Source organism: Venturia canescens, chromosome 5 (genome assembly GCF_019457755.1).
Source record: "Venturia canescens isolate UGA chromosome 5, ASM1945775v1, whole genome shotgun sequence".
Taxonomy (NCBI): Eukaryota; Metazoa; Arthropoda; class Insecta; order Hymenoptera; family Ichneumonidae; genus Venturia; species Venturia canescens.
The window spans coordinates 9,248,567-9,262,149 of NC_057425.1; the positions used below are offsets into that span (position 1 = coordinate 9,248,567).

The following is a 13,583-nucleotide window of genomic DNA, read 5'->3' on the forward strand; positions in this document are numbered from 1 at the left end:
GAAGCGCATCTGCGGTCGCCGCGGCTTGGCCACTCCGCAGCACGACCTCCTCGGACCCTTTTTCAGACGTTGCGACCGTCACGGACACGGATTTAGCTCATTTTCAAGTTTGAGGGTAAAAGTTAAAGGGATGATGAGCCGAGAGGAAGAAATTTCGGGTGGCAGCTCTTGGCTCGGATGGTGAATTTTAAAATGGTCACGCAACGTTAATGTCCACTCGATTAAAAAAACGTTGGATCGCATGGACCCACCCTGGAAACCGGGATCCCCGAAAAACCAGCATAACTCTATGGGGCATGAATCATCGTTGATTTTCGGTGAGAATTCAACGAAAAGTTCAGCCTCCGGGAAGAACAGGAGCTACTGAATTTCGTATCCAGTTGTTCCTACCTTTCTTGGGGGTTCGAAGGACCTTTTTTGTCCTGTGAGGGTGATTATTTGCATAACAACTCCGAATCTGGAATCCGAACACATGGGCTTTAGAAATGAAGGAAAGAAGAGCAGATTTGCTCGTCGAAAAAATGCTTAATGTTCCTCTTTTCATTGCGTACTCCGCGTGCGCGTCTGTCCAGCCAGCAAAAAACGAAATGATTGAGAAATGATTTCACGCCATTTGGCATCAACAATCCACCCTCTGTTGATCCTCAGGAAAATAAAGAGGGTGGTGAATGTTTGTAGGAGCAGCAAGAGAGAAAAAAATCCGAGTCATCGCGCACGGCTCGCGAAAAATAATGCCGAGTAAGCGGAAAAGCTCACTAGCAGCGATGACCGTTCGAAAAGCCGAGCTCATTTTTTGCCTCTTCATACGTTCGCACTTTCGAGTACGCGATCGTAATATATTTCGTCGGAGCGAGTCTTTGTCGTCGGCGTGCGTGTGGGGAAGAAAAAATGACACTTCGGGGTGTGGTCCGTCGCCCTTGTTACATAATACACGGCCCCAAGAGGGCGAAAACGTTGCGTAAGCAAAATGCAAAAGTTTTACTCCTCCAGGGGTTCGCTGAAAGTGCCCCTGCGAGGTGAGCAAGGAAGACACCGAATCCAGCTTGCCCACGAGCCCTTTTTCTTCACGAGTGCCCTCCTATCTTTCCTCACAATATGGCAACGCGAATATCCACCTCGAATCTGTCTACCTCGATCTTCTGACCACGAGACACACCTTATTAATGATTTTCGAATGAACTTCCCCGCGCTAACTGATCATTAAACATCGTGATTCAATGCCCGGACACGACGCGTTCTCGAATGAATGGTTTCTCGTGTGCGTGCGTGTTGCGATACAAAAAATTACAAGATTGATTGTTCATCCCGACGTCCTGAGACATCTGGCCAGTGAATTTTTTCGCAAATACAGCTTAAGGGCTCGAGGAATCGTCAGTAAAAATGGAAAACTCGCTGCTCCTTCTCAGACTTTGCTTTTTTCGTTCTTATAAGATTTACTACATTTTTTCCTGCGCTTCCCTCCTTAATTGGGCTCCGATTCTCTCTCCCTGTTTCCCATCGTACTTTCTCTCCGGAAAAAAAGCCAAAAAAGTGAAATTTTTCAGTCTTAATTGGCCGATCTCTCAACACGAGGGAAATTATTTGAAAAAATTGAGATAAAAAAAACGGTTCGCAGGAGCGTCGAGTCACGCATGAATTTCCATCTCGAAAGTCAGCCAAGGCTCATCTCCTCGCCTTTCATCACATCTGCGGTCCTCCCGGCTTTAAAAAAACTACCCTTACCCTGCCGCGAAACATTGCATACTGACCAGGCGTAACCACAGAAGCGCGGCGAGACCTTTCGCCCTGGAATTCAAGGGAGACGCGTCGAAGTTTTACGACCCCTGTCCGCGCTAAGTTTCGCTCGCACTCGCTACTTTCATCCCTGCCTCTTAACCCAGAGATCAAATTTACGTCAACCGAGTGCGCGAACCTCTGAACACGCTGCTTGACTCAACGAATCTTTGCAAATAGTAAAAACTCCAAATTTTCCAGATTTTCATCATTTTTGGGTCTCTTTTTCCACAGAAGTGGCAAAATCCAAGTGGAGCGATCGGTTTTTTCATTTCTCATTGAACTGCGAGCCCAAAATCCATGAAATATGTAAAAAAACCAGAAATCGAGTAGTTCTTCCCGCGAGGGAGAAATTCAACGATAATTTTCAATTCGGAAATGCAATAAAATCGAAAAATTAAGTCGGATCGAAGCTTTTTAACAAAAACTGTCGCGAAAAGCGTTTTTTTAATGATTTTTCTTTGAGAATTCTCCCAACTCTCAGTCATACTTGTTCGATCATTATAAGAAAATAAAAAAAATGATATTAAGTTCGAATGAAACTCAAATTTCCCACGAAACTGTAAGCCCCGGTGAATTTTTCGATCGTTCGTGCTAACCGAGGGGGGTCTTGGAAGACTCACCGCGATCCGAGAACCACTATAAATCACGTTTTCTAAACGTTTTTTTCAAATTCGAAAAAACGGATGATGAAAAAGAAGCACGTGTTGAAATCGAGCTGGCCAAGTGCGCCCTAAAATGGTGGCTCCTCCGAAGTGAATTCCTTCCCCATTTAGCGCCTTTTTTTTCCTCCGAACACGTTTTTTTCAATCCTCCAAGGCTTTTTTCACCAGGTCAGTAGTCCGAGCGGATGGAGCCAAGAATTGGGTCGAAAGAGAGCGATTACGAATCTGGACCTTCGGCGTAAAGAGGAGAGGCGTGAGAGAGCTCCAATTTTTCCGTTTTTTATCGCCCCAAACTAATCGGTCGTGTCGTCGTCGGGAATACTTCGATGAATAAATGTGATCGGCGAAGACGAAAACGTGGGACTCCGAGGTCAGTTAAAAGTCGCGGATCCACCGATAAATTACAGGCCACTGACCTCTCGGATCGCAAAAGGGATTCGAACGAATCCATCTTGGCCGGCGATCACTCATGATTGCAAAAAGTGCACTTTGAATACGAAAAAAACGGGCGTGAAACGGCGGAGAAAAAATCTCTAAATTGATCTGTTCCGGGGAGACAATTTCGCTACAATTATCTTCTCCTTAACACGTTTTTTCACTCGCCATATATTCCAGGCTCCAATATTAAAAAGTATTTTCGTTCCCATGGTCCTCGACACCTTTTGGAAATTTGTCTAATTTCATGCTACAGAAATACTCGTTCTCAAGATCCCCGAGTTTCACTTTTACATCTCTTCAATCACAAAAGGCAAGAATTGACTCACTCTCACTCGCTCTCAGCAGCTCCGTCCGATCACCTCGATATTCAGAATAAACCAAAAAACTCAAATTTTTATACCCAATCCTCGGACACGCAGTTTTCTTTGTACCGTGAGAAGATAAATTTGCTGATACCCCAAAACGTTTGCTTGGCGAAACGAAATTTTTTGATTACAAAGAAATTCTAATCCCACCGCACTGGTGCAAATTCGCACCCGGAAAAATGTGAAAAAACAGCTTTTCAAAATTCCTTTCTTCAATTTGCCCATTTTTCTATAACGAAGCTTTATTTTACTAATATTTTTCAGACATCAATGAAATAGAAAGATTGAAAGAAAAGTCCAAATTTCCGTTTGAATAAACGAGTTTTGTTTCGTCCCCAGTGATTCGTCGGCCCACGAAAATTTCGGTTGAATAAAAAAACACTTGTTCCGAGCGTGCGAAATAGAATAGAATGCAAAAGGGAAAACCGCGGGATCAGAAAAATTTGGGCAAATAAAAAAGCGTCAAGATAAGGAGCGCGACCTTTGGCCGGGGTGAAACGCGACGGCAATTAGTCACGAAAGGATCGAGCGAGTGAGCGAAACAATGATGGAAAATGTGCGAGGAGTCTCGAAGACGTTGGAGATCAGAGATGCTGTCCCGCGAGCAAGTTTTTTCCCCTTTTTTCTCGCTGTGTCGCTGGGGGATAAAATCTCGTGGCGAAGCGGCTGCGGTCGGGTGTTGCGCGTGTCGCGCGAAAGAGTAGCAAAACAGTCGGAGCAGAAGCTTCACCAGGCACGCCTAATAACTCTCCGTGGGCGTCTTCACGGCGTGTACGTGTCAGAGCGTCGCGACGTTCCCGTTCGTCTCGCTCGTACGAACAACAAAACTCGCATTTTTTCCACTTTTTTAGCCCTTTTGTCATCGTTCCATCATTTTTAAAGCTCAAGCGAAAACGAGAGCGAAGAACGTTGCTCGAATAAATGAGAATCGAACTTTGACAAAAGGAAAATCCGCCGCTGCTCCTCTTCGAATGCTCCGTCGATCGTAATTTTTCTTTCTCGTAAAGTACTAAAAAAATCTTCAAGTCGTTCCCGAGATTCTATTTTGTCCCGCTGCTTCTTCCTTTTCTACCTCACGCCGGAGGCTGTTGCCCCTTTTTTATCACTCTCGCGTGCAAACTGAGAATTTTATGCTTATAGAGCGGTCAGCTGTCGACACTAAGTCCAGCCAAGGGTTATAAACCCTGAGCCATAATAACGAGCGGTTTACAAAACGAGCGTATAAATCTGGCCTCAACAATTTCATGCACGCGAGCACTGCTCTCCTCTCGCTCGTTCAACACTTTTTCAACGCTCTCTTTTCTCAATTATCGCGTTACGCTCAGCTCCTTAAATAATTGGCACGTCATTTTGGATTTTATCGAACGAGGAAAGCTTCGCGTGAACGATTTTTCGTACGAACGACAACTCCCTCCGAGACGTTGAAAAAAAACGAATTTAACGGCGAAGCGGTGACCGAGCGTGCTGCCGCATTTGATGCGGGAGTCAAGAAATCACGGAAAACTTGATTTTATCTGAGGAATTATGAAAATCGGGTTCATCGAAAATAGCGTGCGAAATTCCGGGGTAAAAATGCACGGTGACCGGCGAAGGCTGCGCTTGTACAATCCTCCGAGAAACAGAGACTTCAACAAATAGTGTAGGAAGATGCTGCCGGGTGGAGGAAGAATAATCTCTTCATCTCGAGTGCATATGTGCCCGAAGATCCAATGAGGTTTTAATGAGGGTGGAGCGAAGCGCCGAATCTCCACCTACTCTCTTAAAACGCTCTATTTTTCGACTACGAGCGAAGCTCGTATAGTTGCCAAGAGCGAGAGAGCGAGGAAACGATTACGAGGAAGCGAAAAGTCGAAGAAGGACAATTATACCGAGTTACCAAAGTGGGAAGGAGTGGGAAACAAGCAAAAATGCATGTTTCTCAAGAAGAAATAAAGATGGAGAGAGGGCGACGCAGGGGTCGATTTTTAAGTACGTCTTAACTCGAGCAAGTCAGTTGGCATTCTGCCTCCTTACGCACGCTCCTCCACGCAAAATCACAGCCAAAGATAAGCCCCCCGTCTTTTTCCACTTCTCATCCTCCTCCCCCCCCGCGCGACTCATCCCGCTGGTTATCTCGCTCACTCGTTCTCCCCGATCCCATAACATTGTCCCTGCGTCCCTGCCACCCTGGAACAAGTCGCAAGAGTCTCGGGCGAGCCGCCTTAACAGCGTGGCAAATTGAAACCGCCATTTAAATAATTCGATTAGGAGCGCTACCATTTACTAGACCGCGTTTTCGTAACTCGTCATTCAATTGTGATGATTTAATTTGTCCGGTGAGTCAGGTTCTCTTCGGGGGTGGATCGCGAGAATTGTTTTTGTCGTCGAATCCGCTGACTGTCCGAAATGCAACGTTGGTGTCTTCGGTTCGAATAGAGTCTGATTGAAAATCCGGAGTGGCGAAGTTTTTACGATTTTTCGAGTGACGAATTTGCGGGGAAAGTATATTTTACGCTTTCCGATGAAAAACGCTTTGGCACGTGTCAAGTGTCTCGTGAGTTCGCCGTCGATTGAGTTTGGAAGTGAAATCGTGGAATAGTTTTTTCTCTCGAATTCTGACTAGCATTGTCGAGTTCTCGACGATATTTCGATCGAGGGAGAAACGACTGCCAAAGGCGATTTATGAATGACACAACTCCATTTGGCTGAACGGAATCAACATGCTGCAAACCGTGGAGCATCCCCCGAACGCTGGCTCAGTTATCGTCTCCCAGATCACGAATCCTCACGTGCCTCAGGATTTTACAGTTTCTCGATTATTATCAACTCCGGCGCATTCACTCGGTAATTGCCAAAAAACAATAAGCTCCGCGCGCGGTCGCATCGCGAAAGTGAGAAGCGAAAAATCAGAGACTTTTGGCTCTCATAGTTTGGGCGAAAACGACGAAATTAAAAAAAAAAATTCTAGACCGACGAGAACGAATGGGAAAAAAATTAATTGAGAGTATTTTTTATTGTTATGAATTTTCATGATTTTATGGAGGATCGAAAAATGCATGAATTTGAAAAGCGAAATTTGAATAGCCCGCGGCCCAACGCATTCGATATTTTGTCTCGTTTATGCATTTTTTGCGCGACTGGAAAAAGCTAGCGTACGATAATCGAGTCTAAAGCCTCAAGCGTTTCCGAATAACCGAGGCGTTTGATTGCATCGAGATAGGCGGAAAGAGAGAGAGAGAGAATGACGAAAAGATTCATGCTGCTCGAATTATGCCGCTTTGATGATTGCCCGAGGACAGTGAGTTCATTGAGAATCAGCCGGTGGAGGGTCCCGCCGCGTGTGCGGGACGGCAAGGCAGCCTTTGCAGTATTGAAAAGATCTATAGAGCGTAAGGGTGTACGTATGGCGTTGGCACTCTCGACGAGCGAAAGAGGGAAAGAGAGAAAAGAAAAATGGAGCGAGAGAGAGAATCCTTTTTGCACGCTCAACTTGTCCCGTTCCGCATATGCGGCGCACACTAAACGACGCGGTGTCGGAAGAGCTCGGCGAGTGGGTGTTCTCTCGCCTCGCCGATCTTCCTCGGCCAATCATTCCGATGGCGATGCTCATTCTGTCGCGAAAGAAAATCAAACGTTCCCATGCGAAAAAGAGTTCGTTCATTCGCTCTCGCTCAATCGCGATTGACAATCAAATGCGATTCATGCAACATTCGTTTGCTTACGATCCAGTGATTTGTTACAAAATGCTCCGTGAGCGAGTCGACCTCACGATGCGCTTTACTGAATCTATTAATCGCCGGAATTTCCGTCTCACGGAGTCGCTTCTGTAATTAGAATCGAATAAGATTCAGTGGAATCTCCTGTTCGAATCTCGAACCCATCGAATTCATGACAAAGCACTTTTACTTAAATCCCCTCCGCGCGTCATTGTCCGAAATATTGTTTCCTTCCTCGCGCCTACTTATTAACTCTTCTAACGACCTTAACCTCAATTCACAGATTGCAACGAAAGTGCCACAGCCGGTAGCCGAAGACCGCGAAGAAGCAGAACGACTTTCTCGGCTCAGCAACTGGCAGCTCTGGAAAGAGTTTTCGAGAGGACTCATTATCCAGATGCGTTTGTCAGGGAGGAACTCGCGACGAGAGTTTCCCTGTCCGAGGCTCGAGTTCAGGTATTTACGATTTCAATACCATCAGGTAGAATAAACATTCTCAAAATCGAATTTCTAAACTCATTAACCAGAGCTGCGATCCTTTTTCTCACTGCATTCAACACTTTAGTAAACTCTTTGTGGAAAAATACCTCGCGCGAGTGTAATTATTTTCCTCAAAATTTCGTACTTCCTCGTCCAACTCGCTCCCGCGAAACGATACACCACCGAATCCGTGAGTCCGATTCTTCGAGCACTTCAAGCCCGTCCGTTTCTTTTTCCCCGTCGTTTTATTTTTCTGCTCAACGTGAACATAGAATCCCAAAGGTTGGTAGGACACAGGGAGGCATGCAGGCATAAAATCGGAGGAGACAGGTTGTCAAAGTGAGAGTTGCTATGATTAGCCGACGTGACTGTCGCTCTTTCGCTCCGTACAGGCGGCGCTGACACGAGTTTCTATATATGCGAAGAAGCACATGCGTTCGGCAAAGAGCGTGTCGCTTCAGTCGTCGAGCACGTGTGCGCTTCGGAAGAGAGAGAGAGAGAGAGAAAGAAAGAGGATGAAGAATAAACGACAGTAAGACGCAGCCTGTTTCTTCGTTCATCTCCGTCCAATTTCTCGTACATGTGACATCGCCAGGCTTTATACAGAGCGCGTGGAAGTCCGTCCTGTGTGTCAAAGCTGCGCGGCGGCGTTTCTGTGCGCCTGCCAGGAGCCGTCACGCTGTCCCGTCTCCGGTCTCGACATGTATCCGTTTCTCTCTCTCTCTCTCGCACTCGTAATTTTTGGCTCTACTACTTGCAACAGATCTCAAAACGCCATGCCCCCAGATATAAGAACAACGCGATCTATCCGACGTCAATTTGAATCGGAAAAACAGCAGCTACGTTTTCCAGAAAACCTTCGAAATAAATCGCGAAGTTTCAGGTTAGACACAGCCTCAATGTTCCAGGTGTCGTGCCAATTTTACGTTTGAGGGTTAGGAAGCGTTGGCCCATAGCGATTCGGTTTACTTCGTGAGAACTTTTTGTCTATGATTATTGAGAATGTAACCGAGTGTAAAGATTTTGAATTCTGCTGAATGGTTCCATAGAAACGTGAAAAATCATATTGACAATTTGAATCTATCGGAATATCGACTTCATCGTAAAATGGGTCGATCGTCTGGAACAGTGTGAGAATTTCGTACGCTAGAGTCCGGTGCTGTTGAATCGTTGGCTGACTGCGCTACGCGATTGGAATTGAATTCGGATGAGTGTAAGACGAAAAGAAAGAACGAAAAGTGATTTTGAGACGGTAAAATAACCAGACTTTGTCGACACTGATGCACACAGGTGTGGTTTCAAAACAGACGAGCGAAATTCCGTCGAAACGAGAGAAGCTCGGCGCTGAATCGTGGAGTTTCAACGAGTCGGGAAATCGAATCAACGACGTTGCCGCTGAGGCCACTGCGAGTGACGCATTCCCACGAGCATGGAAACAACAACGAAACGAGCACGATGCAATCGTCGCAGTTGGGTCAATACGGCTACAGCGATTATTGGAGATCGCCGCAACATTATACAGCAGTACAAACGACGTCGAGCACTTGTCACGGCTTTGTCAATGCTGCTAATTTGGGAAACGTTGCTTTTCCGACTTATCATCAGACTGATTTGCATCACGGCCTCGATGCCGCCTCCACCGTTAACGGCATCAGTGCTTTGAGGCTTCGAGGCCATCCTTACGGAAGCTCGTACTCGGCTATGCACGCCAGCATGTGACGTCATCCGTCTCCCAAAGAATATTGCCACAGTCCCAAAGAGACGACTCTCGTTGCGGTTTGAATAACACTTCGAACCATCGCTTTATAGCTTTAAGGACGTATAGAAGGAACGAAAAATATTTCAGTCATTTTTATATATTTCATTTGTATTGAGACAACAAATATTGCCGACTGGTAATAACGATTTCTATAAACAATAATAACAGTTATTCGCGAACAAAGAACATTTGTAAACTCCATTTCTGTCGTTGTTCATTCAACAGACAAAAAACAATCGATGCTTCCATAAAATTCGTATTTTTCCAGAGCATCGCAGCGCAAGCAAACCGTGAACGAGAGTTAGAGACTGAATTCCGAGTCAAAAAGTTTCGTAACTTTTACCCGGCTTTTTTCTTCATTAGATTATCCGAGTTGAAGAATATGAGTTCGTTTATTGCCGCAAAAAGTGGTTGGTAGTGAAGTGAAATTCCGTAGAACCAACCTCGGAGTGAATAAAATTTTCTGCAGAGAACTTTAGCTAGTTTTTCCTTTTTGTGGTACTTCAGTCTCGAGAGCGAAAGCACGAGAATTTTATTTTATCGAGTCCTCCGTAGAGCCAACTTTCGACTCATTGTTTCAATTCGTTCTCGAAATTAATCTATCGGAGAACGAAAATTATCGTCGTAAACTTTTTTATAGGGAATTTAATTCCCTACAAAATTGGTCCTCTGGAATTTTGCTCTATTTCCAACCGTTTGACCGGGACAGACGATAATAGAACGCGTGTCCTCCAAATTTGAAGAAAAATCTTCTTTCCAACTCGAAATCCGGCCCCAAACTTGAGGTTGCACTGTCAACTATTTACGAGCCAGCGATCTAAGCATTATCGGAACTCAAGTATCGGTAAACCTTTCCAAATTGACGGAATCGAATTATGCAGCGATTCGATGAAACCATATTTTAAAAGCAAACGGTCGCGAGCACCTTCCGTACGTCCTTAAAATAGCGTACTTTTTTTACAAAGGATCAAAATACAGGGTAAACTTCGAATTTAAGAGAATGCATAAAAATAATGTAACACAAGATATTTGATAACGAACAACGTGTATAAGTGAACAACAAAGTACTCGGGTACTAAAAAATGGCTAAAAAGCACAAACCGTGCGTGTTCGAGTCAAAGATCGCGTGGGAATTTAGAGTGTAGCTTGCAGGGTGCTAAATCGTACTAACTAGTACGTACGTGTGTATACATAGACTTATTATATTATACAATAATGACAATATTAATGACAGTAATTATTATATTAATATAATATAATATAATATTATTATATAAGTGTGAGTGTATAAATATATTCATTTTTAAGCAAATTTGTAACGAGACATAATGAATATCCGGAAGGAAAAGTGGAAGCTCGCTTATCAGCAAAATGTTTATATTTTTCTTCGTTTCTGTTTTACTTTGAATAATAATAATTATTATTATTCTATTCGTATTTATTTATTTGTATTATGTGTTATATTAAAAATGTCACCGACGACAAATCAGCAACGTGTTTGGCACGCGATTAGAATATATTCTCACTTTTGTAGTCTTAATTAAATGGTCCATTGCGTTTGTTATTTTATTTTTCGTTCTTTTTTATCGCAGGTGTTTTTTGAGGTAATTACAGCGCTGCGGTGAACGAGTGCTCGATCATTGTTTTTATTTTTCTCCTCCGAAAATTTGTGGAAAACAATAAATTGGCGGAGCTTTGAGTGAGGTTTATGTAAGACTAGAATGATTCGGATACTTTGCACTCGTCGTCGTCACACAGAGCGCCGTTTTTACCACAATTCGGGAATTTCTGTTGTCCGGCGAATCAACAATGCGTGCACGCGAGTTTTTCGATAAATTCAATCGAAAATTGACCTTGAGCTCGTTCGATTTGAATGACCAATTTTTAAAATTATTTGCTTGGAAAAAAAATGGTTGAATCTTTGATAATTTCGAGGAATAATTCTTTTCATTATTGTCCAACAAAACACTTTCAACTCGGCTGAAAGATTCAACAAAATTCTATGGAATTCGATAACATTATTTTCCTCTTTAAATTTTTGTAACAACTTTTATCTCCTCTAGACACTCCGATTTTTTTCGTACACTCAGACTATTACTTAAAGTTGTATCAAAAAATCACAACCTCTTGAGATGTGCTGGAGAATCTTATTTAACGACTGAACAACCGTTTACGCAGATCAATAAAAACCTTGAGATTGCATGAGGAGAAAAAATGTGCGGAGCATGAAAAAATCGAGTTTTCTCGAGTAGATAAAATGGCACGGAAGAGGATCCTCGAAACAAAAACGCTCAAAGGTCAATCTCTACCTCGTGCATAGCTATAAATATGTACAATTTTGTAACGTTGATTAAACGGTAACGAGAACATTTTGCACTGCATTGCTCCAGTCGACTTTGGAAGGAACGAGATAAAAGGCGGGAGCGATTTTGGTGCCGCAAGGGCACTGACAACCAGAAATCCAGCTGAAGGAGCCGAGCTTAGCATCACATTTAGGACAATTGAGTTTGCCTTCGAGGTTGTGAACGATATCGGGCATCCAAGCGAGTGGTTCGATGAAATAGGTTTTGTTGCAAAGTTCAGGAGTTGCCGAAGTGTCTGCTTTGTGTTCCTCCGGTTTAGTAGTTTCCGGTAGAGTTATTTTGGCAGGTTTGGGTGATTTGTCGCGTCTTTTGGTGCTGACGTGTCGCCAAATTTGTCTCTCTCGTGGTGAATGAGGCAGCACATTGCTAGCACTGGCAACAATACGGCGACACTTTTTGCAACGATAAACGGTCGGCTCGGGACGAACGGTCGTTAAAGCTGGATCAGCTTTTATCAGATCGACGCAACTTCCAGGCAGTATTCTTGCTTTCCTCACCATGTCAGCAGCTATTTGGAGTCTGTACATTTTGAACTGTACGTTCGTGTTGTCGATACTGCATCCCATGTCCTCGTACAGTTTTAATTGGGCCATGAATCCAGCGTTCGGCGAGACAAAACGTCTCTTTGATTTCACCAAATCATGAGCCACTGAAAATGTCATTTCGTACTTTTTCATTGTGTACGCTATCACCAGAGTCGATGATCTTGACACTCCGAAATAACAGTGCACCAACACTCGACCTCCACCTGCCAGAGCATAATCTATGAACTGGTAAGAATCTTCAAAGTATGTGAGAAAATCTTCTCTTGGCATATCCGTTATTTGAATGTACTTTAATGTCAAGTTCGGCAACAACTGAATTTTCCTGGGCAATGGACACGAATCTACCGTCAATATATGCGTTATCTTTGCCTCTTTCAACCATTCCACATCTGTCGCTGCTGTCAAGTTACCCAGGAATAGACCCGGGTGAATCTCGTCCCTGCTGGATGGCCCAGCATCATAATCCTCAACTTCTTTCTTTGACATCTCAATTTGTTGAATCGAAACTTTGATTCTATGATGTTATTTCCTATTAAAATTTCATTTATTAGTTACCGATGTCTGAAAAGTATTCTTTCTTTTTTGGATTTTGATCTTCGATTGCTCATTATTTTTTCCTCTAATTTTGAATGGGTTGAGTCAAAAATTTAGTATGAAAATGAAAAACTGGAGAATTAAATTGAAACGGTATTAATACAAATGACACGGTATGAAAATCACGAATATTTTTTGATAAAAAAATTCTATGGATTGAAAATATTGGGCAGTGGATCAAAACTTTTTGGACAAATTCATCAATGAAGTAGTAAACAATTAATTTATTTTAAATCAAAATTTCACTTTCCCGCGTAATGTGTAATTAAAACGTGTGTTGTGCAGCTGTTTACTGTGGACCATAATATCAGGAGGTTGGAGAAGAGTCTTGACATTTAGAGTACAAGAAATCAATATCAATTTATTGGCAAGTAAATTGGAAAGGAAAGTAATGAAAATCATGTTAAGTTTATGTCATAATTACTTTTAAAACTGCGATGAATTTCCTAGACGAGTGTGAACGACGTGTGGTGCTGTCAATAACGAACCGGTGGACCAAATTCTCGCTCGATAAACACACTGAATTCTGGATTCAATCAGGGAATAGCTAATAAGCCAGTTCAATGTCTTATAGAGATTCCCATGAAAAGTGACGTCACTGCCCTCTAAGCAAATTCGTATTTTAAGTCGCAAACTACAAAATGTGGAAAGGGAAGCTCTCGCGTCGGTAAGGCAGGAAAATCAACCAAACGAATCGTGTCTTCTTCAAGGTAACAACTTCACAAAAAATCAATAGTTTAATATTGATTGAAAAATCTTATAGTCTATAATTAATGTAAAATATTTTTTTTCTACAAGTTCATGGTTAACGTTTCTATAGTTTGTACTCAGGTAATAAAAACGTTCTTTGAAACATGTTTCTTCAGATCGTTCTGATGTGTGGTTCTGATTTAGCTACCCTCTCGA

At 43.1% G+C, this 13,583-nt stretch overlaps 2 protein-coding genes across 3 annotated transcripts; one reads left to right on the top strand and one right to left on the bottom strand.

The window, feature by feature from the left end:
- Positions 1 to 5,289: 5,289 nt before the first annotated feature.
- On the top strand, positions 5,290 to 10,606 carry LOC122411437 (paired mesoderm homeobox protein 1-like). Of its 2 annotated transcripts, XM_043420204.1 has the most exons (3): positions 5,290 to 6,064; positions 7,220 to 7,392; positions 8,707 to 10,606. In XM_043420204.1, the coding sequence occupies exons 1-3, from the start codon at positions 5,941 to 5,943 to the stop codon at positions 9,133 to 9,135; spliced, it is 726 nt and encodes a 241-aa protein (XP_043276139.1). In that variant the 5' UTR covers positions 5,290 to 5,940; the 3' UTR covers positions 9,136 to 10,606. The 2 variants fall into 2 exon arrangements, 1 of the variants encoding a protein (XP_043276139.1); XR_006261149.1 differs by lacking the exons at positions 5,290 to 6,064; positions 7,220 to 7,392 and adding an exon at positions 7,874 to 8,299 and having other exon boundaries at positions 8,707 to 8,842.
- Positions 9,257 to 13,342, bottom strand: MKP-4 (MAPK Phosphatase 4). Its single transcript, XM_043420200.1, has 2 exons — positions 13,102 to 13,342; positions 9,257 to 12,612 (listed from the first exon to the last, which is right to left on the bottom strand). The coding sequence occupies exon 2, from the start codon at positions 12,567 to 12,569 to the stop codon at positions 11,526 to 11,528; it is 1,044 nt and encodes a 347-aa protein (XP_043276135.1). The 5' UTR covers positions 12,570 to 12,612; positions 13,102 to 13,342; the 3' UTR covers positions 9,257 to 11,525.
- Between the last annotated feature and the right edge of the window lie 241 nt (positions 13,343 to 13,583).

Excerpts from the sequence above, each read along its gene's own strand:
- LOC122411437 (XM_043420204.1), top strand. The coding sequence starts at position 5,941 with ATGCTGCAAACCGTGGAGCATCCCCCGAACGCTGGCTCAGTTATCGTC. Across the intron at positions 6,065-7,219 it reads AACTCCGGCGCATTCACTCG|ATTGCAACGAAAGTGCCACA; the intron begins GTAATTGCCAAA and ends CTCAATTCACAG. Across the intron at positions 7,393-8,706 it reads TGTCCGAGGCTCGAGTTCAG|GTGTGGTTTCAAAACAGACG; the intron begins GTATTTACGATT and ends TGATGCACACAG.
- MKP-4 (XM_043420200.1), bottom strand. The coding sequence starts at position 12,569 with ATGTCAAAGAAAGAAGTTGAGGATTATGATGCTGGGCCATCCAGCAGG.